This window comes from Curcuma longa, chromosome 8, assembly GCF_044706935.1.
Source record: "Curcuma longa cultivar G26 ecotype Majalengka, Jawa Barat chromosome 8, ITB_CL_G26_1.1, whole genome shotgun sequence".
Lineage (NCBI taxonomy): Eukaryota > Viridiplantae > Streptophyta > Magnoliopsida > Zingiberales > Zingiberaceae > Curcuma > Curcuma longa.
The window spans coordinates 6,772,456-6,799,003 of NC_133868.1; the positions used below are offsets into that span (position 1 = coordinate 6,772,456).

At 35.3% G+C, this 26,548-nt stretch overlaps 2 protein-coding genes and 1 pseudogene across 3 annotated transcripts; 1 reads left to right on the plus strand and 2 right to left on the minus strand.

The window, feature by feature from the left end:
- Positions 1-684: 684 nt before the first annotated feature.
- Positions 685-12,420, plus strand: LOC141833273 (beta-adaptin-like protein C). The gene is made up of 15 exons (XM_074720673.1): positions 685-904; positions 1,890-2,087; positions 3,813-3,926; positions 4,080-4,330; positions 6,255-6,390; positions 6,796-6,975; positions 7,057-7,149; positions 7,903-8,114; positions 8,229-8,292; positions 8,361-8,540; positions 9,875-9,967; positions 10,040-10,434; positions 10,526-10,715; positions 10,870-11,073; positions 11,893-12,420. Exons 1-15 carry the CDS (start codon positions 818-820, stop codon positions 12,187-12,189), a joined length of 2,694 nt encoding a protein of 897 aa, XP_074576774.1. The 5' UTR covers positions 685-817; the 3' UTR covers positions 12,190-12,420.
- A 2,124-nt stretch (positions 12,421-14,544) lies between these two features.
- On the minus strand, positions 14,545-19,071 carry LOC141833937 (protein REVEILLE 6-like; annotated as a pseudogene).
- Positions 19,072-19,394: 323 nt separating this feature from the next.
- LOC141833228 (protein PAF1 homolog) lies at positions 19,395-25,819 on the minus strand. 2 transcript variants are annotated; one of them, XM_074720615.1, is made up of 12 exons: positions 24,681-25,819; positions 23,417-23,485; positions 22,858-22,965; positions 22,597-22,777; positions 22,427-22,506; positions 22,192-22,311; positions 21,775-21,880; positions 20,936-21,022; positions 20,682-20,750; positions 20,485-20,556; positions 20,259-20,417; positions 19,395-19,876 (listed from the first exon to the last, which is right to left on the minus strand). In XM_074720615.1, the coding sequence occupies exons 1-12, from the start codon at positions 25,586-25,588 to the stop codon at positions 19,742-19,744; spliced, it is 2,094 nt and encodes a 697-aa protein (XP_074576716.1). In that variant the 5' UTR covers positions 25,589-25,819; the 3' UTR covers positions 19,395-19,741. The 2 variants fall into 2 exon arrangements, with proteins under 2 accessions (XP_074576716.1, XP_074576715.1); XM_074720614.1 differs by having other exon boundaries at positions 22,192-22,314.
- Positions 25,820-26,548: the final 729 nt, after the last annotated feature.

A 26,548-nucleotide genomic window follows, 5' to 3' on the forward strand; every position in this document is an offset into this window, starting at 1 on the left:
TCCGCTCTACCAACTGAGCTACAAATGAACATAATTTATTTATTTTAATAAATTTTCCCTGAGCTAAGGCAATTCCCTTTGTTAAATAGTGTAAATTATGTTGAAATTTAAATGTAAAAAAAAGAACAATTAATGAACACATAAAAGTTTCCGTTAATTTTCCAATACAATTGCCAAGGAGATATTTCAAAAGAATGAATGAAAAGAAAATAATTATTCAATGAAATCAAGAGAGGTTAGAGGATGATAACAATGAAGGAGAGTGAGTTTTGACGTAGAGAAAAATGTATCAATTGTAATTTTTTGATTTATTTTTTCATAGATGATCATGAGGTTGATCATGTAAGACCGTTAGAATGATAGATTTCATCTTTTATTAAAATAGAGAAAAATATAAATAGTGATAGATGAAAAAGTGGCATAATGTAAAAGTAAGATGAGATATTAACAATGAAATTATTGACACTTTGGCGAATTAGCAATTAACCATTAAAAAGTCATTTTGAGGAGCGAAGAGAAATCCAAAGCATTTTGAGATTAATATTTTGAGAATAGATAAACTTTCAGGGGGCAGGATGATAATTCCCAGAAATTTCCCGACCCATTTTTTTTGAGCCGGAAGTTGGGTTCAATGGGTTCGCAATCACCATGTTGACTCGGCTCATTTCCCGGCTTCCACGCGAAGAAGCGCCACTCGGGGTCTCCAACGCAGACCAATAACAACCTCATCGTTCCCTCGCCGGTCTCCGTTGCCTCGCCTGGTTCCTTCGCGGACGACGAAGACAAAGAAGAAACGTGAGGAAGCGTGGTGGCAGCGATGAGCGGTCACGACTCCAAATACTTCTCCACCACCAAGAAGGGAGAGATCCCCGAGCTCAAGGAAGAGCTCAATTCGCAGTACAAGGTACGCTTCTAGCCTCGGATCTGATGCATCTAGGTTTCGGATGACTCGGATAGGACCGGATCCATTTGGATCCCGAAACCCTGCATCACATCTGATGAATCTGTTTGATTTCGACCCATTCTATTTTTTTTTTCATTTTTGCGATCTGTTGTGTTTTTTTTTCATAGACGGATGTCTGTGAGAAAAATGCAAGTTAAAGAGGAAAGAGTGTTCCAGATTAAAATTTTCTTTTGGGATCGACGAATGGATTTGTAAAAATAGTAGTTTGGTCGCAGTAGCGTATTTTGAGAATTAACGAGTATCGTTCGGTTCCACGTATGCGTATGACAAATAACTTGTTTTCCTTTTCTTATTAAAGTGTTTTTGCACGCAATAACAAGAATAATGGAGCATATAATCTGATACAAGTGTCTCTAGAACTATTTTCACAAGATTTGGTAAAGGTATAACAATTTTTGGTGGTAAAGTTTTTTTTTTCCGTAGTCGGCTGTACTTAATTTTAAAACGAACAACTGAACAAGCTATCTTGGTAGAGTTTCTTCTCGAACAAAACCTTAACTGGTCTTGGTGGATGGATATATCAATCATACCATACTTTAGGGTATCTTTATCAAATTGATTGCAAGGAACTTAATTGATTGGTGATGAATTTTGGTTATTTGTTAGAAGCACCATGGTAATTGATGTTGTTCTTTCCCTTTGTAAGTAGTATCAACAATCTATTGCTTAACCTGGATGACTCATTCTCCTATTCGCTACTCTCAATAATAATATTGACCTGTGCACATATAATACAGGCTCAAACTTTTATTTTGTTCACTTCCAGTTTTTTTTTTTATTACTTTTCACCATATTGCTGTTGCCTATTTTTAGAATTATGAATGTTCCATAGAATAATAGTAACATTTTGAAATTTATGTTTAATTTCTGAAGATTGTGATGAGGTTGAACATTAGTATTTACTACATACTAATATTCTCTATAGGATAAGAGAAAAGATGCCGTGAAGAAGGTGATAGCTGCAATGACTGTTGGGAAAGATGTTTCATCATTGTTCACAGACGTTGTAAACTGCATGCAAACAGAGAATCTGGAACTGAAGAAACTTGTCTATTTGTACCTGATAAATTATGCAAAGAGTCAACCAGATCTTGCCATACTTGCTGTGAATACATTTGTGAAGGTAGGGATATGTTCACAAATCATATTTTTTTCTCCTGTCATTGTGCATTCTTCTCTTGAACATTTAATGTTGGAGCCATAATTACCCTTGATTGATGCTACTTCCAAACTTCAAGTAGTTGTTGACTTGTTTATAGCATAATTCCTGTAATTGTATAAGTGGTTTACAAATGCAATTGACAAGTTGAAGCTTGGAAAAATTATAACTGAAAAATTCTGATGAATAAAACAATAGGGATCTATGGGGTATGTTAGAGTATATAACTACAATGGTTCTTTCATGATATCTCGTCTGTCTGATAAGCAGTTCATTTACTCTAAAATTTTGTGTAGTACTGGGGTAGGAGGATTCATGTATTTGAGCTTGCTGTAAAAAAATATGCCAATAGTCAACCATATCTACCATTTATTGTTGCAAATACGTGTGTGAAAGTAGGGATAATATCACCGTTTTTTCTCTTGTCTTCACTAATCATTGTGTGTGAAGGTAGGGATATATTCAGGGATCATGTGTTTTTGGTCCCATCATCACTTAACATGTATCGTTGGAGTCCTGTGTTAATGGAGTGACTGCTGCAGTAGCATATTAGTGGTTTACAGGTTAAGGTAAGAACATGAACATTGAAGAAATTATACTCGAGAAGGCTCGACAAGTGAAATCAATTTGAATCTTTATGGTTTCTTAGAAAATAAAAATATAGATTAGGTTCCTTCCCATCAATTACAGTGAAATAATATGCCCCAACTGAGTCAATCCAATATATTCAGCTTAGGCTTACTCCAGTCCAATTCCACATTTGGATCAGTGCCAAATATATAAGAATATATTGTTGGATATTTTCTAATGGTTTAATGCTGTTATGGGCAAAGGGCTCATGTGTAAATATGTAAGAGGCAAATGGTCTATCTGGTAATATTCTTTACTCGCCTTAACACATATATAAAGAAATGTAGAGGGGGCTACCTAGCTTTAGTGTTTGTGAAATAAGTCCAACATCTCAACAAGCCTTTTGGAATTAGTGGTCATCCACCAAATCAGGCTGCATGCATTATGATAAATTTTCAAGTTGTTACCAAAACTTAAAAATTGAAATATTTTCCACCAAATCTCTTCACTTTTTTTTTCCCTTTTTCAAATTTGTTTACTATATTGTAGGAAGGATGTAGATTAAATTTTTTAAATATAGCCAAAACTTGAAAATTGAAATATTTTCCAACAAACCTCTTCATTTTTTTTCTTTTCTCAAACTTGTTTACTATATCGTGGCATGGGTGTAGATTAAATTTTCTCAATGTTTGCCATCAGATTTTCTCTAGCTATTTAGGTCATTAGATGTGCAAAATTAGTAGAAATAAAACATTATTTTGCTTATATTGACTCAAGATTAACTCCAAAATTTAGGTTAAAAATAAAACTTCATATTTTGAGACATTAATGTTGACTTAATCGACATTTGATGCAAAATACATGTCAATATATGATACAATTTGAAAGTTAGTGAATGATGGAAGTTGTGCACAAATCCTTGAAGTGACAAGTCCTGTACTCCATGATATGATTTTTCTTGATGTTAAAGAAAAAAATAGATTGCTCATGGAAGACAAATATTAACTTCTGCCAGATAGACTTGCAACTTCAGTGTTTTTAGTGCATGTCTGGACTGATTATTCATTAAATAAGCTTAGACATTATAACTATGGATCATGATTTCATTGAACTTTGTAGGACTCACAAGACCCTAATCCTCTGATCCGTGCCTTAGCTGTGAGGACAATGGGCTGCATCCGTGTTGACAAAATCACAGAATACCTGTGTGATCCGCTTCAAAGATGTCTAAAGGTTTTCTGTTTCTCCAGTTCTTTACCTTCCACTTTTTGTTAACTATACCAGTTGCTATGGTTGTAAGTTTTTAGAAATATGTTCTTCACTGTGCTAATGACTTGTCTATTTTATACTCCTATAGTTTTTTCAGTTGTAAATATGTTTACACAGGATGATGATCCTTATGTCCGAAAGACAGCAGCAATATGTGTAGCTAAATTATATGACATAAATGCTGAGTTGGTGGAAGATAGGGGTTTCTTGGATACACTCAAGGATTTGATATCTGACAACAACCCAATGGTTGTAGCAAATGCAGTTGCAGCACTCGCAGAGATCCAGGAAACTAGCAGCCAACCAATCTTTGAGATTACTAGTCATACACTATCAAAGCTTCTGACTGCTTTGAATGAATGCACTGAGTAAATTTTCTCCTTCAGAGTTATTTTTTTCATGGAGCAGTTGTTTCATCTGTGTGAATTTGCAACATGCTTTAGATGTTGTGTTTTGCTTGCTGAACTTCTTGTTATGGACTGAGACTAGCTGTTCTAATGGAACTTGGTTTGTGCCATGAAAAGGATCTAGCAAAAGTAATTGAAACTGCCTGGACACTAAATCAAGTCCCTCAAAATACATCTCCTCCATTTAAGACTTAAGAAAGGTCTCTGGTTGATTCATTTGACTTCCTTTAAGGCCATTTGGTAGATGATTGTGGACTTTGGCTTTAATTGGAATTTTACTGACTACTGTGTCAATAAACCTATTGAAAATATGCACAACATGGAGTTTTCTAAAGTGATTTAGTGGTATGCCCTGGCCAGTAGTTATTCAACTTCCTAAGTGCCATTAACGACTAATGATTCAAGGATCTTGCTGGTCAAGTTCATCTTTACTTATTAGTAAATGCAAATCCTTCTTAATTTCATTTCTGATCTCTGATTAAGTTATGCGAACCCAAGATCTGAAACAAGCTCAGCTTCATTAAAGTCAATTTCAGTGCATTGCATTTGGTGAAACAAAGTAGCAAAATGGCCTTTCGAGAACTTACATAGCTAGGCTTCACATGGATATGCTAGGTGGTTTCCTAGAAATTCAGAAATGTTCATTTTGAAGATAGAGGTTTGCTGCATCCTAAGGAACAGTTCATAATTTGAACCTCAACTAAAACTTGGTGGTTCTTAAAAGAACTCACTAAGGAACATATCGTAAATTTCAATTAAAACATAAAAGAAGTCACTTAAACCAAGTTATGTATTGATACGAATTAGATACAAGTGCATTTTGAATATTTAATTTTTTATAGGTTGAAACTCAAAACATCACTATCTAATTCCTTTAGTAGCTCACTTCCCTTAGCAGTCTCTTTCACATGCTTCTTTACTCTTTGTTATTTCTTTCTTGTTGACCTTATTTCATGGTATAATCCAAGTGTTTTCTTAGAATGTTTGACATGTTTTAATACATCAAAACAATATAATGTTAAAATTAGTTTAAAATGATATGAATTACTTAAAGTAATTAGCAATCTAAGTGGCTTTGCTATTATTGACCTTAGATAAAACTTGGTTCAGCATTTTAAAAACTGGTTCTAGCAGTTGCAAATGCAGTTTTCTATGCATATGTGATAGAAGATTGCATCCTATATACCACATGTGGTCTGACAAAATTCTGTAGTTCATCCAAATCAAAAGATTGAACAAAATCTAATAAAAATCCTAATTATTAATTGTCGCATTAGCTCCCTTTGAAATAATGGTTGCATGTATGATATTTCTCTCCTCTTAGTAAGATTTATTCTTGTAATTATGAAACACTTCTATAAGCTACTTTTAGGTAGTAAATTGTAAATGTTAAATTCAACACATGTATTTCATGTTACTTACATGATCTATTCTACATTTTTTAATAATGTAGATTCTTTTATATAACATTGTTTACATTGAATTATAGATTGTATAGGTTTGATTAATATATTTGTTTGGCTATTTGTAGATAATAGAGACTTGTAGATCAATTTTTTAGTACTTATCGCATTTGCTCTGGCATACAATATGTCGCAGTATGTTAATTGCTTATAGTTTGTATACACTTTTTAAAATCTTAACTCAACAATGAGAAAGATGCATTTACAACTGCAAGATTCCTTATAAAGATGTTATGTTTCCTGGACGAGTCATCTTTTTGCTAGCTTAACTTGCAATCCTCTTTTGTATTGCACCTAACCATCCAGCAAGTCTAAGAAATTAAGTGCAAAATGATGTTATACATATCCAGAATTCAGGTTACAAATGCACAACTAATATTTTGCACAGTGGGCAATCTAATCTTAACATAATTTCACTGCAGATGGGGTCAAGTATTCATTTTGGATGCTTTATCAAGGTATAAAGCCTCTGATGCCCGAGAAGCTGAAAATACAGTAGAGAGAGTAACCCCACGGCTTCAACATGCAAATTGTGCTGTTGTGCTTTCTGCTGTCAAGGTAGGTATACACCTACACTGTGTATCTTCAATCGTGAAATCATTAGTGTACAAAGTTCATACATTTCTTGTTTATGGTCAACACATGACCTTGGTTCTTTAATCATTTAGCTCAAAGTACAATGTGAGTTGAGCATCAGGCTATGAGAGTTGAACATCAGAAAACAATTTGTTTTCCCCACTTTTTTCTTGAAGACAGCATTAGGACACAGTTGGCTTCACTGAATGTTAGATGATTAACTTTACTATATCTCGTTGCTGGATTTCATATCTGAAAAGTCTATGCATGTACTTCAGGTCAAATTAATGCTTTGTAAAACAGATTTTACCGCCAAATATATTGTGCAAGAAAATTTATTGGTTTTCTTTCTTCTTCAAATATGGTAATGACTTAATCTCTCTGCAGATGATCCTTCTTCAAATGGAACTTATAACTAGTACTGATGTGATTCGAAATCTTTGCAAGAAGATGGCACCACCTCTGGTAACTCTTCTTTCTGCTGAACCAGAAATTCAGTATGTAGCCTTGCGCAACATCAATCTTATTGTGCAGAAAAGACCTACAATACTTGCACATGAGATCAAGGTTAGTGCAAATTGGCTTCCTTACTGAAATTTCATTAATTTTTTCTCAACTTTACTGTTTGTTCTTATGCTTCTTTTTTAGGTTTTCTTTTGCAAGTATAATGATCCAATCTATGTTAAGATGGAAAAATTGGAGATCATGATAAAGCTAGCCTCAGATCGAAACATAGACCAGGTATAAAGATGTGACTGTGATTTTGTTGGTTCCTGTTATTTTAAATGATCATTTGGTTTGTTATCATCCCTTTTTATGCAAGAGAAAAGCAGCTAATTTAAAACTTGTTCTTTTGGTAAGGAAGCTGTGAGCATTCAATGGGAGGGGCACAGTGTCTGTTTAGCAGCTGTTAAAAAACTCTGTTACAGGAATCTTATGCACTCTTCTCTGTCCCAGCAGATATAAATTCATTTTAAATGTTTTCTCATTAGGTGACCACAGTAAGTGGAGACTTTGTGACCTCCTTAGTGCAATGTTATGAATAGCCAAATGCTTAAATACAAGAGTGTGGCTTATTAATGCAATCCAGGTTAATTGGTTAATCTGATGCAACCTAGAATTTAGTTGATGATGGCCCCCAAAATGGCAAAGTTTGTATTCTCTATCAACTCAAACTTTGGCTTGCCCTGATAGTCTTTAAGATTTGAAGAAATCTGGTGCTTTACATAAGGAGAGGTGCCTTTGCAGTAAGAACTAACCAATCCTTTTTTATCTTGTACATATTGTTATAAAATGTTTTGGTATCATTCCATCGTATGTCAATACATATTACATGTTTTCAATAATTGTTTAGATTAGGGAAGAAAAAATGACATTGATGGACTTTTTCAAACAGTTATTGAAGGTTGTTTATATGAGTTTTGCAGAATTTATGGACTAAGAAAACAAACTAGTATTTATGGTCCTATTCAGAGGCTAATTTATCCACTGCAGGTTTTGTTAGAATTCAAAGAGTATGCCACAGAAGTAGATGTAGACTTTGTTAGAAAGGCCGTACGTGCAATTGGACGCTGTGCCATCAAGTTAGAGAGAGCTGCTGAACGGTGCATCAGTGTACTGCTTGAGCTGATAAAGATAAAAGTCAACTATGTTGTGCAAGAAGCTATCATTGTCATAAAGGATATCTTCCGACGCTATCCTAACACGTGAGTTAACTTGCTTAGTGTGAGTTGTTGGCTTTGTTGCATTATCATCTTTATTTGAAATGCATTCTGCAAAATATTCTTGATTCTTACTATCTAGTTCTGCATTTTCTTCAGCTACGAATCGATCATTGCGACACTATGTGAAAGTTTGGACACTTTAGACGAGCCAGAAGCAAAGGTATCTGTTTGTCATGGGAGTTAGGCTAATTTTTTCTTGTTATCTCAAAAATGCACTGCTTGCCTCAGGCATCAATGATATGGATAATTGGTGAATATGCTGAAAGGATTGACAATGCTGATGAGCTCCTTGAGAGCTTTCTAGAAACTTTCCCTGAAGAACCTGCACTAGTACAATTGCAACTGCTCACTGCAACAGTAAAGTTGTTCCTTAAGAAGCCAACTGAAGGCCCGCAGCAGATGATTCAGGTGTTTATTCTTCTTATACAAAATGTAGATGTACTTGTAGCCTCTTATGTCTGACAATACATGTAGGCAATTTGGTTCAGAAAAATCAGATATCAATATTCTTTGTTTTCTTAAACAAAATCTGTAAGAGCTAAATTATTCTGACTCAGCATTTCATCCAGTTTTGTCTCTCTTCAAGTTAAGATTAGACTTGTAGACTTTGGATCTTTAAGGGTCCATTCTAGGATTTCATTTCTTGATATCATGACAAATGAACTCCAATTTCCATCTCTTTTTAATTAATGTATGAGACAATTATGAGATAATCCAGAAGAAATGAATTTCTGCTTCTTGTGGCAACATGTTATTATGTGTTGATTCTGCATATGACATCAAATCAAAACATTTTGGAGTAATATTTGCATGTTAATTCATAGATATCAGAAGCAGAATGTTACTTATTTGAGTTGCATTTACTATACAATACTTTCTCATTTATTTAAGTGTCATTCAATACTTATTGTGGGTGCCAATAAGTCAAATAGCCACACAACTATTTTGCTATTAATTGTTTTTGAAGAAAGATGAGCAATTTGCTTCTTTTTATTTATATATTTATTTTGTGTGCTCACTGACTGAGATGATCCCTTGGATTGTCACATACAACTACTTTTACCAATGCAATTCAGAAACCTTTTTTTCTTGCCAAAGAGATGGTGAACCTCTTTTATTCATTATTTGCCACCTTGATCTACATCAACAAAAATAAGACATGACTCCATTTGGGATTAGCTACACTTTATCTTCCCATTCAATTCTTTGTAATACTATGTCACTAATAATATTATCACTTTTAATTATATTAAATAAAGTTTGATGGATTTTGTCAGTTTTTGGACAAACTGGATATTAATCAATAAGCTAATGATTTTCAGCAGTGCTTTCTTTTATGAGTGCTGAAAAGGGTTTTCTAGTGAGATATATAATTATACAGTGCTTCAACCAAGCAATGAATTGCTGTGTCTCAGTTTGCATTGGTCGAGTATAAACCTTGAAAACCAACTGCATTCTTGCCATGCTAGTTGGCACCCTGTTAGTTGCCACAATGTGTGTGTAGACTAGGGAAGAAAGTTATAATTATCTTGTCATTTATTTTCCGGTCAATCGCAGTTTGCAAGTGTTTTCTATCTTAATTTAGTTAGGGTAATAATGTGATATAATTTGATATTTTGTTGTAGAACTTCTTGCTTATGGCTGAGAATGACATTTTATTAATGTTATTTGGTCACCCTCTTAAGTTTCAGCTAGTTTTACTTCAATGCATAATTCTAATATGGATTAATTGTATGCGATAGGCTGTTCTTAATAATGCAACGATGGAAACAGACAACCCCGATTTGCGTGATCGTGCATACATTTATTGGCGTCTTCTTTCTACTGATCCCGAGGTAGAGTCAGTTGAAACATACTAATTTCTCAAAATGGCATTTATATGATATATGTTTATTTCTTTCTCTTAGGCTGCTAAAGATGTTGTTTTAGCTGAAAAACCAGTAATCAGTGATGATGCAAACCAACTTGATCCCTCACTTTTGGATGAGCTCCTTGTAAATATTGCTACCCTTTCTTCTGTTTACCATAAGATACCAGATGCTTTTATAAGCCGTGCAAAGTCAGCTGCAACTAAACCAGAGGATGATGATTTTGCTGAGGGAGGAGAAACTGCTTATTCTGAGACACAGTCTCATGCTGTCGATGGTGCAGGTGCTTCTCCTAGTAATGTTTCTCGTGCTGAAACAAGGCAGCAGGCACGAGCAACAGCTGAAATCTCTGCACCTGTGCCAGATGTACTAGGAGATCTAATTGGTCTTGATAATGCTATTGTCCCTGTAGATCAGCCAACAACACCTACTGAGTATGGTCCTCACCTTTTATTCCATTTGGTTTAGAGTTTATTTATTTGTTTTGAATATTTTTTAGATTGATGCCTTTTACTTGCTTTTCAGACCTCCCTTACCTGTATTGCTTCCTGCATCTACTGGACAAGGTTTACAGATAAGTGCACAGCTGACTCGCCAAGATGGCCAGATATTTTATGCTATAATGTTTGAGAACAACACACAAGTTGTATTAGATGGATTCATGATACAGTTTAACAAAAATACATTTGGTCTTGCAGCTGCAGGGCCTTTGCAGGTGATTGTTTTTTATATGATCTCAATAATATGCTTATTGATGGATTTACTGGTCACCAAGTTTTACATTCTGCTGACATGTTTTTTGTAGTTCAAACTTCAAACTACAAAGATTTTATTGATTTATTCTTTCATTTTGTATTTACGGTTTGTAGGTCCCGCCGTTGCAACCTGGATCTTCAGCAAGAACACTTCTTCCTATGGTTTTATTCCAGAATATCTCACCTGGCCCTCCCAGCACACTTTTGCAAGTTGCAATTAAAAATAATCAGCAGCCAGTCTGGTATTTCAATGACAAATTTTCACTGCATGTTTTCTTTGCTGAAGATGGTAAAATGGAACGCACAAATTTTCTTGAGGTAAGAAGTTTCTGATATGTATTTTAATTATTAATGCCGCACAGTACATTTAAGAAATAACCAAGACCTGATTCTTTTTTGTGATTCTAGATCATTTAGGGCCTAAATTGTTTAAGAAATTTGCTTCTTCTGATATATATTCTTTTCTTTATTTGGTTTCCTTTTGAGGAATCACAGAAAATATTGGTATAAATCAAGAACAGAGATGGTCGTAGTTAAAGGAAGGATCTATAATGTTGGGTATTCTCCTTTGATGAAAAAGAATCAAATTAAAGTAAAGGAGCTTTCTACCTTCTATGCTCACTCCCAAATCGAAACTATTTTTTTTAGAGCACCAGCCTTAGATATTTCTTTTTCTTTTGCTGGAGAATGAGATTGCTTTTCATCTGGAAATTGAACTTCCTTTCCTTAGATGTTGATACCAATAAAATAATTCCTATGTGATCGGATTGCATGAACACTTATATAGCATACTTCTCAGATTGGTATAGTAAGGTAGCATATTATTTTAAATCTGAGAGTTTTTAGAAACTTCCGATCAACAAGAAATGTCATAGTTGTCAAACTACACATTTATTAGTCAATTAAAACCATTGTTTTATGTTTGTGCCATAGACTAAAACAGGCAAAACCAGTTTTGCTGCACGGTTGGTGGATTCCATTTTTTGTCACATGAACCAGATAAAAATCAGAACAATTCTTTGTTATCTCAATTTGAAACGTCGTTTGTATCTCAGCAAAGAATGATTCTACTACTGGTCAAGATCTAATGACTGGGTTGGGTAAATAGATTTGCTTATGTCTTGTGTCCAAATGCAGACATGGAAGTCCCTTCCAGACACAAATGAAGTGGGGAAGGACTTGCCAAATTCCATCATCAACAATGTTGATGCTACAATCGAACACTTGGCTGCTTCCAACGTTTTCTTCGTCGCAAAACGAAGGAATGCCAACAAAGAGCTGCTGTACTTGTCAGCCAAAATTCCTCAAGGAATTCCTTTCCTGATAGAGCTTACTGCTGTTCTTGGTGTTCCCGGAGTGAAATGTGCAGTGAAGACACCAAGCCCAGATATGGCAGCATTCTTCTTTGAAGCCATGGAGACCTTGTTGAAGTGATATCCAATATTCTTTTTAGAATTTAAAGTTCATGTTGTCTTCCCGGTAGTAGATCTTTGTCATTGCGAGTTAGTGTTTATTTTGTGAAGCAAATTGATTTTGACTTGATATTACATGTTGACTAAACTTCCTCATTCAGGTTGGAAACATTTCTGATTAATGCCTGTGAGATCTGTTTGAGTGAAATATGGCCATTTGGGTGGGAAATTTTTCATTTTGCTCACCAACTTAGATTTTCAATTCTCCAATTGATTGTTTGGCCGCACAATCCTGATCATACATCACCAAATGCAATATGATACAATATTGATCATCATGTCTCACTGAAGACCCTTCAAGCCAACATGAGGGGTCTCTCAACGTCGACCTCTAACATGCTGAAACTTTTCGGAGGTGATCAATTCAAGTCTCATCCACAGTTCTAGGATTGTCTTTTCATTCGGAAAGAAATTAATCTGTAATGCATCGTAATTGAGAATCGATCATTTACGGTTGCAATTTCCTTTATTTTAAATATTATTTCGCCGACTTAATTCAGCCTGCTGTCGAATTCTTCGCCAGGTACACAATCACAATGCGAGCTGGCTGATCCATTAATTTGGATTCCTTTAATAAAATTCTTGTCATTTATCTTGATATTTTTCTACGTCGACAATCATAAATTGAGAAATTATTATAGAAATTTTTTGCTTCCGTCAATGCAACAGAGAATCTATTTCCTGGGTTTTGAGATGTGTTCTGATGCTATAAAATTTTATTTCTTCTTCAGATGTAGTTTTTATTTATGATTTGAATGTTTGATTTCATTATTTGGTTTGCTAGATGTTATTTCTTTTTGTTAATTTGTTCCTTTCGAATCAGTTTAATTATGAAGTCGAATAAAACTTGGAGAATTTGTAATAACTTAACATTTTTATATGTTGAAATAATTTTTTTTTAAAATTTTATTATTATATTCACAGCTCACTCGTATAGACATAGAGGTGTTTAGTTTTCTTTTGTAATGTCGACACCTATTACCATGTTTAATATATTATAAAATTGTTCAAATATCTATATATTTAAAATTTCATCTACATATTTATTATTATTTTTTTATAATCGATGTATCTAACTCTTACTATCCGATTAATCTTGGAGATGATCTATCTGATCTTATAAAAATTTTTTATTAATCATCAAAATAAATTGAAAAGCATAAATGATCATAAAATTTTAAACTCCCCAAGTATAATGTGTCATAGATGAAATCTAAACCCTAATTATTCATTCCTAATTATTCATGATTTTAGTAAAAGTGGCATTGATTCACAAATTCAATTCATGAGCTCAATTTTCAATAATGTCAATTTTTTACCATTGAAGCTATAGTACCATAGTAAAAAGTGTAACAAGTTTCTTAAACAATGAGTATTCAAATTTCATCGTATGAGACGGTTATAATAGCAGATTCTATCTTTTGTTGAAAAATATTCAAATCTCACATAATACACATCAAAAAAGTTTGAAAAATTTATGACATTGAACAATCCACCATCACCCATCTACACTTCCCAATTTACTTCTAATAATTGATAAAAAAAAAGTTTATAGAATGGATCAGCTACCTATAAGATTAATCAGATGGTACTGGATTACAAAAAATGATATTGATTTCTTTTCTCACTTAGTCTTGATTTTTTTTTTTATAAATGTTTTAATCTGTATGTATCTTTATACATATTGCATTTTCAGAAAATAAAATACATTTCGTGAACAATTATAAACATTTTCTTTATTTTGAAAAACACACTTCTACCAAGAACCTGAATTCTTGAGTAAGTGGTTAGGTTTATAACATTATTTTTTAGATCAATTGGCACAATCAATTGAATCAACATCTAAGGTTAGGTTATCAACATTAGATGCAACACAAACTCTCATCTCCTTTGCAAGAACAGCAAAAGAATGCTGTAACAACATCAGAAATGTTTGAACTAAAGACACACGTGCGAACACCCAAAATAAAAGGAAAAAAAACAAGTTCATGTATCCACAAAAACTGTAGATTTTTTATAAACCAATCCCAAAGCTTAAAACTAATTTCTACATTGAAATTCAAAACATTTTGATGATGGCATTGCTGAAAAGTACCATCTTTGCAGGGTAGCTAAATCATATTTTTTGGCTGGATATTCTGCCTGAATACTACTAGAAAATGCAGTCTAAAGATTCTAAGCTGCAACTCATGCAGTAGAAGACGTTAGATTTGAACAAGTAAAACTTGTTTCCCCTGAATCCTAGATAATTCAATTGTGCAAGTTAGTCAACCAATTGAAAAGTAATAGGAAGAGAAGATATCGCAGCAAGAACTCACAGAAGTGGAGCATTTGCAGCTTCTCTTGCATTAAAAAAGTTGGCAAACTTTTGTGTTTTAGCTTCCTTCATATCGCCGCCATATGCTGAAAATAGACTTCTCTGCATGAGGTTATAGTAGAAACGTAGATGTCCAGTTCACAATGAAAATCTCAAAAATCTGAATTCCCCAAATGCATGCACAATTTTTCTATGATTGCTATACGGAAAAAATTCTTTTCCAGTGCCAATGATTGCACAAGTTCGCATCCCGGGGGCATTTCAATTTTGAGCCTCTCACAATCATCCGTGAGACTGTCCCTTTATCGGACAGCCTCCTCTTCTCTCTGTCTTTTTTTTTTGTTGTTCGAAAGACTGGGGATCGGCTTTCCTCTACCAAATGAGTTGTTGTCATGGGTTATCCTTCCCTCTTCAAGCATAGTCCAATTCATAAACACTCAAATGAAAGTAGCTGATAGATTCAATTGATTAATATGCAACACCATTTAGTTATCTATGTGCATATTATTCCCACTAATGATAGAAAAAAAATGACTAACATACCCATTACAACTTCGTAAACCAACTTAGACTCAGAGAATCACTAAAATAATCAATACACACATTTATCAAGAAGATTTAACATTCATAAGAAAAGCATACTTACATGATCCTCGAACTCAGGACTAGTCAAATTGAAAGTCCAGTTTCGCATCAATATCAGCTCCTGGTCATTAGTCAGTATATTAAGTTCATTCACGTGCATATTCACAAATGCAGATAAAGTTCAAAGAGATCTTAAAAAATCTAAGGAAAAAAAAAAACTCTTTCAAAACGAAATCCCAAGTTTATCTATTTTATTAGTGGTTGCGCAAAGTGCAGTAACAACCAGAAACCACCAAACATAAAAGCAAACTTTTTGTACAATTAAAAATAAGCCATATAACCTTCATGATTTGCCTTTATTCCAACAGATATAAAGAGAAAGCAACCCTAGCAAGGAACCAAATACACAGAAGAAAAAACAATTTAACTGAAAATTAAAAATGTTAACACCCTTGACAATTTGACTATTTAATACCAAATATCTAAAGAATAAGATAGATAGCATGTGCATCAAACTTTTCAATTCTATCTACATGATTAACATCCAATTATGTATAGGTTTTAGGTATAATCCGAGTATGTAAAGTTGTTACCCAGAACATGTCAACATATTCATAATTTATAGCTTGCAGACATCTAATCCATGTAAATCATGAACAACAATTTGGTGCTTTGAGGAACAAAATTTGACAAAAGTTGTTATACAATTAAATTAAGTTTGATAATTTTTGTTGTTTATAATCTCTCTCATTCAATAATGTTATCTAACATATTCTAATGTATTTGATAAGGTGTAATTCACATTAGAGACACTCAAAATGTTTTTTGTCATCTTCATGTTTTTTATTTTTATTTAATAAAATAACTAGTTCAAAATATGATTATACTCTTATCTGTTAGTCATTAAGAAATTTTTTAATGTGGCTATATAGTAAGTCGAGTGAACTTATGGGATAAATTCTTCTTCTCAATTCCTGCCCTATCCGGCTTTTTACATATGTTGGGTTTAGAGCAGAGTGATAAAATTTTTTAAAAAGCATATAATTAGTATATATAATACAGTAGATAGATAATTATATGTATTTTTAAATTTTTTATCACTCTGATTTGAACCCAACTATATATATTTATATAATTAAATTCATGGGCATGGAAATTCTATTTTATTCCCATCCCATCCTACATATTTTTTCTCTCATCCGCATCCCATTACATTAGAGGGTAAGCAGGCAACTTTGATAACGTAGAGTTGGAACAGGGTGTATCTTGACACCCAGCTTCCAGGAGATCTTGCACTTCAATTCAATTATTAGCCAAGGTATGCTTCTCTGCATGCAGACATTATAATATGCCCGCACTTCAGAAAATAAATGGCGATATATCAAAGTACATAAATAAAATAAAAATATTTTAATATGATAGACAAAAAATTTGCTGGTAAACATTCTAGACTACTGTTACCACAGATATAAGAATAGGAAAAAGGAAAGGCAAGCATAAATATCTTTTATGTTATTCTCTGATAAAGAACATCAAAATAATGCAGCAAGCAATTGTCAGTTTTTCATCTATATGGGTTTTTTTTTTCTGAATTCATCTTATTAACTGTCCATATATGCAATTATTTTCAGTTTATATCAAAGATGAGAAATTTCACGTTCAATGACCAAAAATGTCATGTATCTGAAATTTACCATATTCTCTGTTGATCAATTAACTATTGCACTGAAAAATTACTACTTAATAAGACATGGGTTGCAGACTAGATACATGATTTTCATTTTAGACTTGCAAGAAATTTAGGGAAAAGGTTATTTTGGCTATAACTTACAGTTTCAACATCAATTGGATCCATTGCTTTCAATCTTCGCAAATAACCACTTGTGTTAGGATCAAACACACCACCAAGAAAGCTGTACACCTGGGCTAAGTCTGGCATCACTGAACAAAATAAAAAGAGATAATCAAAGGTAAGAAAAACACACAAGACTGAAGGAAAAAGGCAATCAAAGTGCAAGAACATTTTATGGATGCAGCAGAAAAAAGTTGATAGGTGGAGCCACAAACTAAGTAACTGACTGTCATCTATTAGGAGATATATTATCTCCACTTCTTGGAGGTCAAAGTCTTACCAATTTCTGAGTACTGTTGGGCCCTACCATCAAGGATTTCTGGTTCTTTTAATATCTAGATAAGTGACTATAATCTGACGTGTGGTGGAAGATAACACTCACCAAGAAGAGAGGTGACAAAGTTTTTGTGATCAATTGCTTTGCAAGCTGGCCAAGCTCTGGAACTTTCAGTGCCAGAATAACAATTGTTTGTCATTGAAACTCCAGCTCTTACCATACCATCTGCAAGTTAAACTTAACAATCAGAAGTGAAGTTGATAAAATCAAAAGATCATTGAAATTAAAATTGCCCAACCTTTTGTAAGATGGCATGTACTAACAGGTTGTGTAGAACTCTGAAGCAAAGAAGTAACTGTCATGTCTGCACGGTTCCTACACATGGATCAGCTTTCTCTTGTGGAGGAATAGCCTGGTTCAAGTACAGATGATTCACAGAGAACAGTTTTGGCTTCAGGTATCTGACGAACTGTTTCTTCCCCCAAAAAATAAAAGATCTATTAGCTTCATCACACATCGAAACGTACAAGTCTATGAAGAGAGCAAACCATTCTTAGCAGCTCCAGAGGATATGGATGAGTTGCCTTTTGCTTGGGTCGAGGTGGTGGCACATGCTCATTTGTACCATTCTTCTGAATCTTCAAAAAGTATTTTGTGCATGGCTTCTTATCTGGAAAAACAATTGATTATATGAACATTTATTGACAGATATTAGCATAAATTTCAGATTCAACTGTCATTATAGTTAAAGCTACCCTATCTTGTTCTCAGTGCACTTAAACTTACTGGAATATGTGACAGTTAGTCCTACTTCTGAATTTGACCCTAGAAACAGAGATTATTCTCAGTCAGTTAGTGCTCAGGTTTCCGTTTAGAGAATCTCAGATGTTAAGTCAGGCATTCAGTTATGGAATCAGAATTCAAGGCACACAACCTAGGCCAACTTCAATTACATAAAAGCCAAAAAGAACGAAAAAAATAGAAAAATCAACCAAACTTTCAGTGTAAGACAACTATTGTTTTGAATGAGAAAAACCACAAGGCTCTGGAATAAAAACCCACACCTGACCCAACTCCTGGGCTTCTATGGGAAACGTGAACCTGCAGGAGAAAAAAAACTTGACACATCTACTGTTCCAATGGTGATTTGGGCCAAAGCCGACCATCCATCAACAACATATGAAGTCTTTCCCAATGCAAAAGACATATTATATACTAATAATGTTATGTTGAAAGATATATATGCATATTCATCCATCCAACAATTGAACATATCAGTAGTAAAGAACAAAGATGCTTTGGGAGATACCTGGATATCTGTCTTTGACCCCACAAATGCTTCAATGTTTTTCCCAATCTCTATCACAACTGCAAACGCCAGAAGACTACAAGGTAAGTGAATATATGAAACACCATCAGATATTACATTCAGGTGCCTAACAGTTTGACATAATAAGCCCAGTGACAGTCTTATCCCTATATTTTATAAGAGTCTATCAATACATTTAATTATTCTTTATAAAATATAATAGAATATAATATTTACTTTCCATAATCTTTACACTAATTAACATATGTAGCATGTAAACCCCTATATCTGGGCAAGATGTAGGAATCTGAGAGTTGCAGGCTTTAGAATGACTGTTCTTATCAATTGAAAACGAGCATCTCATGCACAATTTGACTAAAAAATGATTTTTTTAGTGAAGTCCAACAAAGAAATAAGCAACTGTCATGAACCACCTAAAAAGAACTCTAAGAAGAAGCTCATAAGTTGAACGATACACGTTCCACAACCAAAGCTAACCGCCATCTCCAAAATCAATCGTATGTTCATCAGTGGTAAGCTAAAAGCTATGGTTCACGCTAACAGAGAAATCCGAAGCTCGCAACCTTTCACAAGAAAATTAAAGAACATGTAACTCGTCGGGCCGGCGAGCGGCGTCGTGGGCCCTCCAGGTTATCAGTTAAGAAGGTGCTAGAGTGGGGAAATAGATTCAGTAAATCATAGAAACCCAATAATATTTGAGGCGGAGAGAGAATCGCATGGAAAGGCTTATGCGAACACATAGCCACCGTACAAGATCCTACGTGGTGCCAAACCTCTATGTATACGTATGAAGCACACACCAGAAGTTGATGCAGAATCACCGACACAAGTTATTTTAATTTAGAAAATGAAGTGTCATCACCGACACGAGTTTAGGGTACACGACTGACGACCCCAAAATGCTTAAACTTCTCTGCAATTGGGACGATCAGCTGAAAGAGAGCAACAGCCAAACACGCCTATACTTATGCGAGAATCGACATCATGGGAGAATACAAATGAAACTTGATTCCAAAATGGGAAGAAAAAAAAAACTAATAACTTTGCAGTGCAATAACTCAACAGGAGGATTATACAATGCGGGTTGATACTTGATCTGCTTCAAAGTTTTTAACTTTAGGTGAATCTCTAGGAGTTGACACTGGCCGATTTGTTAATCAGACAAGTCTTCCTCCCCGCTTAACTGATCTATGTCATCTGTCCTTGTAAATTTATGTCGTTCCTCTTCGAGGTCATCGTCATACATTGAAGAAGTTCCTCTCTTTCTCTTTACACCATCTGGTTTTCCCTGAAAATGAAAGTGTGGTTTGAAGTCACGTAGACAAATCAGGAGGAAAATTAAGAGAACTGATTATTATGGTACTGTGGGATGAGAAAACTGACTGCCAACATGAGGAATTATTAATGAAAAAGACTTTTTCCTGGTGTTCTAACTATAATATCTTAGATAATCAAATGTAGGAAATAATAAACAAGCGACAACATGATAGTCTGAAAAGGCATACTGGAAAGGAATAACTAATATGTATCTAAATTAAGAAACATGACTCTATCGCTGTGCTTTGTAGCAGTAAATATGCTAAGAATTCATATTACTAAGCTGCAATTTGCTAGGAATTCAAAGTCTATTACTAAAATGCATTTCATCAGGCTATGAAAAAGCAACGTACATTTTTTCCTGACATCTCCTCATATTCATTCGACTCTGCAACTGCGTTAGCTGATTTATTCCTCACAGTAACCTTTGATGGTGCTAGAAAATGCTCAACTTCATCTACTGGCCTTCCTTCTTTTGCCTTCTTTTGCAAAACAAGCTTTGTAGGTAGAGGCTTCATAACAAGAAGCATTTGTATCAGAACTACGCAGAACCTTAAAAAAAAACTTAGATAACCGTACCAAATAGTGGGCATCTTTCTCTCCGAATGTAACAAGGTAAGTTGTTGGATCATCAGTATCCTCACCCCTTACCTACAATATGCAGAATTTGTTCAGAAATAGTCAATGGCCTAGGTGACCATGAAGCAAATTTTAGTCTTCTACCTGCAGTCACATGACATGCAAGGGACACAAGAAGAGAAAAAAATGAAACATACATCCCAATGATACTCCCGAAGCCAGGTATATGTTGTATCTTCATTTTCAGTTTTCTTGTCCTTGTACAACTGAATGAAAGTTGCAAGTGTTGAAGTTAAAAAGATGTATAATGGAGTATCAATGTAATTCACTAATCTTGAGGGACGAGAAAAATGTTATAGTGCAGATCTGATAGCTAGCATATTAATAGTCTTTGAGTCGTATAGGTAATGACAAAAAATGAAATATAAGCAAGCAAATCCACAAAAGGTACCTCATCTGGTGCAGGAGCCATGTAGGCAAGGAATTTCTCAGGGGTGTTTGGATCTGAGCCATTCACTATAAAGCTCTTCATTATAGCCTATGAAGAAGCAAAAGATCGTCGTGACTTTTTTTTACAATTGTAAGGTAGAGAATAGTTCATAAAGGAATAAGATACTCTTGCACCATGACAATAATGCACCATCAAGGATATACCATGTCACAATTTGAAGAATTTATGGGTACCTGAAGTTTAAGATGAACTAGAATACTGCTACATCTCTAAAATAAACACATTGAAGCATGGAAGCTACACCTACACAAACTTCAACACACATTGAGGCATGAAAGCTACACCTACACAAACTTCAAACAATGTTGTAACTGAATTGATAACTATTTGCCTAATCAAGAAGGGAAAAAAACAAATGTTTGAATCTGACTTTCATCCATTTGTAAGGGTACTAGACATCTAACTTTCTCTTCCTATACTTTGATACAAGGAGAAGACAAAGATTAAAACCTCTTTCTCATTTGCTCTTCCATTGAAAATAAGGAAGGGAACATTTAAGAGTTGAAGTTCAGGAATATTACAATGACCCACACCTCAAGATTTTTTTCCCCATCTCTCTTATTATGAAAAGAAGCAAAAAGGAACCAAGTAGATTTGTATGAAGAACTTACTTCATAAAGTTGAGAGTATTTCAATTGAAAACAAAACAGAAAGGTTCAGAGGGTATTTATCAAAAAAGGAAAATAGTGGACCCACTATACATCTAAAACAATTAAATTAGAGGTTTCATTATTTGCAAATAACCATGTATGTAGGTCGTATGGTGAAGAAAGTCAAACCTGTGACTCAAGCTCATCGAGAATAGATCTGTCTAACTTGTTATATTGTTCTGAATCAGCTGTTGGATCTCCATCAAAGTTTACCATAACAAACTGATCTTCATATCTAGCATAAGAAGTGAGTGCACTAAGTTAATAACCAATATTCAAATCAAAATAACCCATTCACATGACTTATGCTTCCAAACAAGTTAAACCATAAATTTGTTATCTGCTACAGAAAATGCACTACGATGCTAGTGAAAAAAAGCTTTTAATTGCAGAGCGACAGTGAACCCTTGTGATACAAATTATAGAACTTTGTAGGCACAATTAGTAGCATAGATTAGCTATTGATGTAAAAACATAGAGATCATGACAGGTAGTGAAAACAAAAGCAATTGAGGAACTAGCATTAGTGTTAAATGCATTGCATACCTGTCAAAAAATGGTAACAAAGGCAAAATCTCCACAGGTTCTAGTCCAGGTTTAGATTGATGAACAGGAGGTAGTTTGGCTGCCCTGAAAGATTCTTCAATAGCTTGAATTTGTTTCTCCCTGCTACAATAGGAAAATGATAAAAATATTAGTAGAAAAGAATATTGATATACTTGAGCTAGTAAAAGTTCTAGCAGAGAACATGGTAATCAATTTTGGTTAGCAAGTAGTATACCTATTGTTAAGATTCTCCAAGAAAAGATTTCTTCCTTCTCTTGATTCACGCATCTCCTTTGCTTGTTTCTCAGAAAGACTCTGCAAGTTGCATTTCAGATTGCATATGCACAATTAGCTGCTAGCAATAGAGGCACACCTATAACATTCCACTGCAGAATACTCCCATACCATTTTTGCTGCTTCCGTGCTAATAGGAGAAATGTATTGAGTCTTAACCAACCAAGAAACACCTTTATCTGTAGGTCTCTCTTTCCTTCTTATACCTTCTTGTTTGATAGGAGTTACTACCTCCTCCTCACGCAATAGTTCTTCATCTTCATGTGCAAGGGGGAGACGAACAGTGTGAGGACTGGAGAGGAATATAAGTGAGTTATCTGAGACACATGTTACAGTAGTCAAACTGTCTAGCAGGAAAATACAGAATCATACTTGTATATGCTCATATCAAGTAGGTCAAGAGGTATCCCAAGATCTTGTTCAACATAAAGTTTAGGCTTTAGCATCTTTTCTATGGATGTAATTTTGTACCTGCTAAATCTGAAAACACAGCAACACATTTCATTACCATTAAAATCAGAAAAAAAAAAAAACATAACAAACCCATGCAACAAACTTCAAAAGAAGAAACAGTTAAAACTGATGGTATTCATCACAATATAAACAACTTTATGTGGCTAAACAAACAATGCATAACAGCAAAGAAAATAAACTTTCATACAAAAGTTCACCACACAATGCATAATAACAAAGCAAATAAACTAGCCTACAAAAATAAGCCACACAGTTATAATCAATAGATTGTGTTTCTCCAACAAATGTCTGGGTTCAGCAACCACAGTCCAGGTATAATAAATCAAACAATAAGTCCCAGTGAGAGGGGAGGCGGCAAGCATTCTTAATTCTAAGGGGAAAAAATTGTAGTAAGAGATTTATGAAAACATGTATACCAAGCCAGAATGACATAACTGAAAACAGAAGTGGCTCATACCGATCTTTATCCTTGTTCATTGCTAATAGTTTTGGTTGTGCTGTTGGATCTGGCAACTCATTTCTAAACCTGTGTCAAGAAGAACGTCAAAATGACTAGCGATTAAAGCAGATAAGAAAAGCAAAAAATCCTAGTACAGCATTGAATTTCATTTATTTACTGGTAGTGATACTACTTGAGGTCAGAGTAATAATATGTGCAGTGAGCAATATACCAAGTTGTGATATATAATAACTGTCACTATTGCTCCAAAATTGGCACAATACAGTATTTGTTTTCTATTATCAGGCAGATGGGACTTGATATTTACTGTTGACAAAAGGAAGACCAAATCAATACTGATATCAAGTTGTGATGCATAAAAATTGCACTACATTTGCTTGCCAAAAGGTGCTAGATATTGATATCAAAGAAAAGTTCCATTTTCTAGATCAATTGCAATTTATTCAAGCATCTAAACTAGAATTTCTTAAGTTAGGCGATGAACATGGATTTGTATTAACTTGTATCTCACTGTATTTGATCCTCGCCGATATAAAAGACAGCAGCAATGCATCCTGAAATTTCCTTGCAAAATCCATATTGGATAGCAAAAGATATTTTCCCGGTCTAATCATAAGGCCACAAAAAGTAGATGCAACCAATGTAAGGGCCAGAGTGTCAGTTCATGCAATAAATGTTTCAATGATATAAATTGGAATAGGCGTTTCAATGATAGTTAAATAGGTGTTTCAATGATATAAATCCTGATCAATAGGTAACAGATGCAAGCAACCTTGACATTACATCAAGGTGTGCCCTCTCACATGAGTCTTAACATAAGAAAAAAAGATGAAAATTTGTTTATATAGAATACAATTAGTGGAAAAGGAGTTAGAACTAAAAAGGATTTTGTGTACTGAACCATGTTTAGTATCCTAGATTTCAAGGCTGTTAAGCATGTGAAAAGTCATGTATCTAATAGATGCAATAGAAAAGTGAAATTGTTGAACAAACATAATAATTTATCAAGTTCAAAGAATTAACAGATGTAGTTCCAGTCAATTCAGAAAGAACTATACGAAGCAGAATATGAATAAACAACCTTTGACACTATAGCGTGAGATGCAAAAACACTAGCTAGATGCAAACTACATGCTCCAAACATCAAATGAAATCAAACAAAAAAAAGAAATCTTACAAGTTTGCAAAGGAAAGATAGAGTTATAGTTGTGGGATAGCTACCCCTAAAACAATGGAGTTTATTATGAAAATTCCAACTCACTTCATCTTGCAGATGAAGGTCGTAGGCTTCTTAAGCCGGTTCTCGATTCTATCCCCGCCCAAGAATGGAGTTGTCCGGCGATCTGTCATGCGAGAACCGGTCATTGAGCCATTCGGCCTTGCATTGCCTGCAAGCATTTGGGTCTTTTGCAGCACAGTTGACTGCGACTGTTTCAAGAAAAGCAGCCTCTTCTCCTCCTGCTTTTGTTTCTCATATTCTCTTTTCTTCCGCAATCTCCTCTCCTCCTCCGTCTCGATCCTTCCCGAGATTCCATTTGGACCTCCGGACTGGAAGGGGGGCCTCCCGGCAGACGGTCCAGGAGGAGGCTTCTGCTGCTTAGGCGGGAGCGACGGTTTCTGCTGGCGCCCGGAAGGCGGGGCAACTTTTGTGGTGCTATGATGGTGCAAGTTAATGGCTGGAGGAGCAGATTGGACCTGATTAGACAGAGAAGGGGGCGGCGGGGACGGGGGAGGCGGAACCGATGGTGGAGGCGGCGGAGACGCTGATGGAGGTGGCGGCGGTGGCTGAGAAGGAGGGTTATACTGGATTGGGTACTGTGAAGAAGGGTAGTACATCGAAGGCTGCGGCTGTGGCGGTGGCGGAGGCGGGGGGTAAGAACCCGAGGGCGGTGGAGGCGCCTGGGGTACGGGAGGGGCGTAAGGATACTGCTGCTGGCTAGCCGGCAGGTTGTATGGATCAGCGAACCCAGGGTGGGCAGCGGAGCCTGGCGGGATCCGGCCGTAGCCGGAGGCGTCAGTGCCGGAGGCGGGATAGCCCCCGTGGGGCTGGGATGGATAGGGCTGGAACTGGGGATTGAGGTTAGGGGGAAAGGGATGGTTCTGGTTGGGCGCTGGAGGTGGCCCTCCTACCGGAGGCGGAAGAGGGGGGTACGGTCGGAAGGAAGACATACCTCCGTCTCCAATCGGCCGGATTAGGAACCCTTGGAAAACCTCTTCTTGTGATCGGAATAGGAGGGTTAGGGCGAACAGGGAGATGAAAGGGAGAGCGGCAGACTGATAATGAAGACGGAGGGTGACGAAGAGTCTGCTGTACTCTCTCGTGGCGGAGAAGGGGAGGATGACGTCGAGCTTACTTCGACAGCGTGCACGAGAGATCTCGCCGGAGGAGAAGGTGCGGCGGCGTCGTCGAGACGGAGGCCAATTAATCGAGTTCGGGTCGTGTGGGTTTGTATAGCGAAATAATAGGCGAATTCTCGAACCAGGCTCTAAGTGGATCATACAAAAATTTCTAAATTTATAAGGGTGAAAATGAAAAGTACTATGAAAAAAATATTAAAACAGTGCTTCGATTTAATTGATGAAAATTAAATTTAGTTTAATATTTAATTAAAATTCTTTTTTAAATAATTAAATTAAATTATTAATAATATAATTAAATAAATTGTAATTTTTTAAATATATATTTAATATGATAATTCAATTAGGATTTTAAAAAATATATTTGAATTATTTTATTGAATTAATTAATTAATATTTTAATTAAAAATATAAAATTCACTAAAGTCAATGTGTCGTGCTTTCCCCTCACTTGCATGCTTGTTGTTGTTGCTCCCCTCACTTATCGTCATTAGTTGTTGGTCGACGCCTTTTCCCCTCTTCCTCATCACAAGTAATCAAAGAGCAACATCGTTCATCGTCATATCGGAGAATATCCCTATTGCAAGAAGCTAGCAACACAAATTGTCCAAGTTCGCCCCCCTCTTAGCAAACCACAAGCCTTGTCTTCTTGTGTATGCGTGTCCCCTCCACTTTCGTTGCCCCCCAACGAGGACCCCTTTGCTATTGTTGCTTGTCGATGAGGCTACTATTCGTGCCCAAGTTCATGTGCCCCCCTTTGCAAGCCGCAGG

Coding starts and splice junctions, on each gene's coding strand:
- LOC141833273 (XM_074720673.1), top strand. CDS start 818: ATGAGCGGTCACGACTCCAAATACTTCTCCACCACCAAGAAGGGAGAG. Junction 905..1,889: donor AGCTCAATTCGCAGTACAAG/GTACGCTTCTAG, acceptor TATTCTCTATAG/GATAAGAGAAAAGATGCCGT. Junction 4,331..6,254: donor GCTTTGAATGAATGCACTGA/GTAAATTTTCTC, acceptor ATTTCACTGCAG/ATGGGGTCAAGTATTCATTT.
- LOC141833228 (XM_074720614.1), bottom strand. CDS start 25,588: ATGTCTTCCTTCCGACCGTACCCCCCTCTTCCGCCTCCGGTAGGAGGG. Junction 23,486..24,680: donor ACCTTCATCTGCAAGATGAA/GTGAGTTGGAAT, acceptor TTCTTGACACAG/GTTTAGAAATGAGTTGCCAG. Junction 21,881..22,191: donor TTGTTACCATTTTTTGACAG/GTATGCAATGCA, acceptor TTCTTATGCTAG/ATATGAAGATCAGTTTGTTA.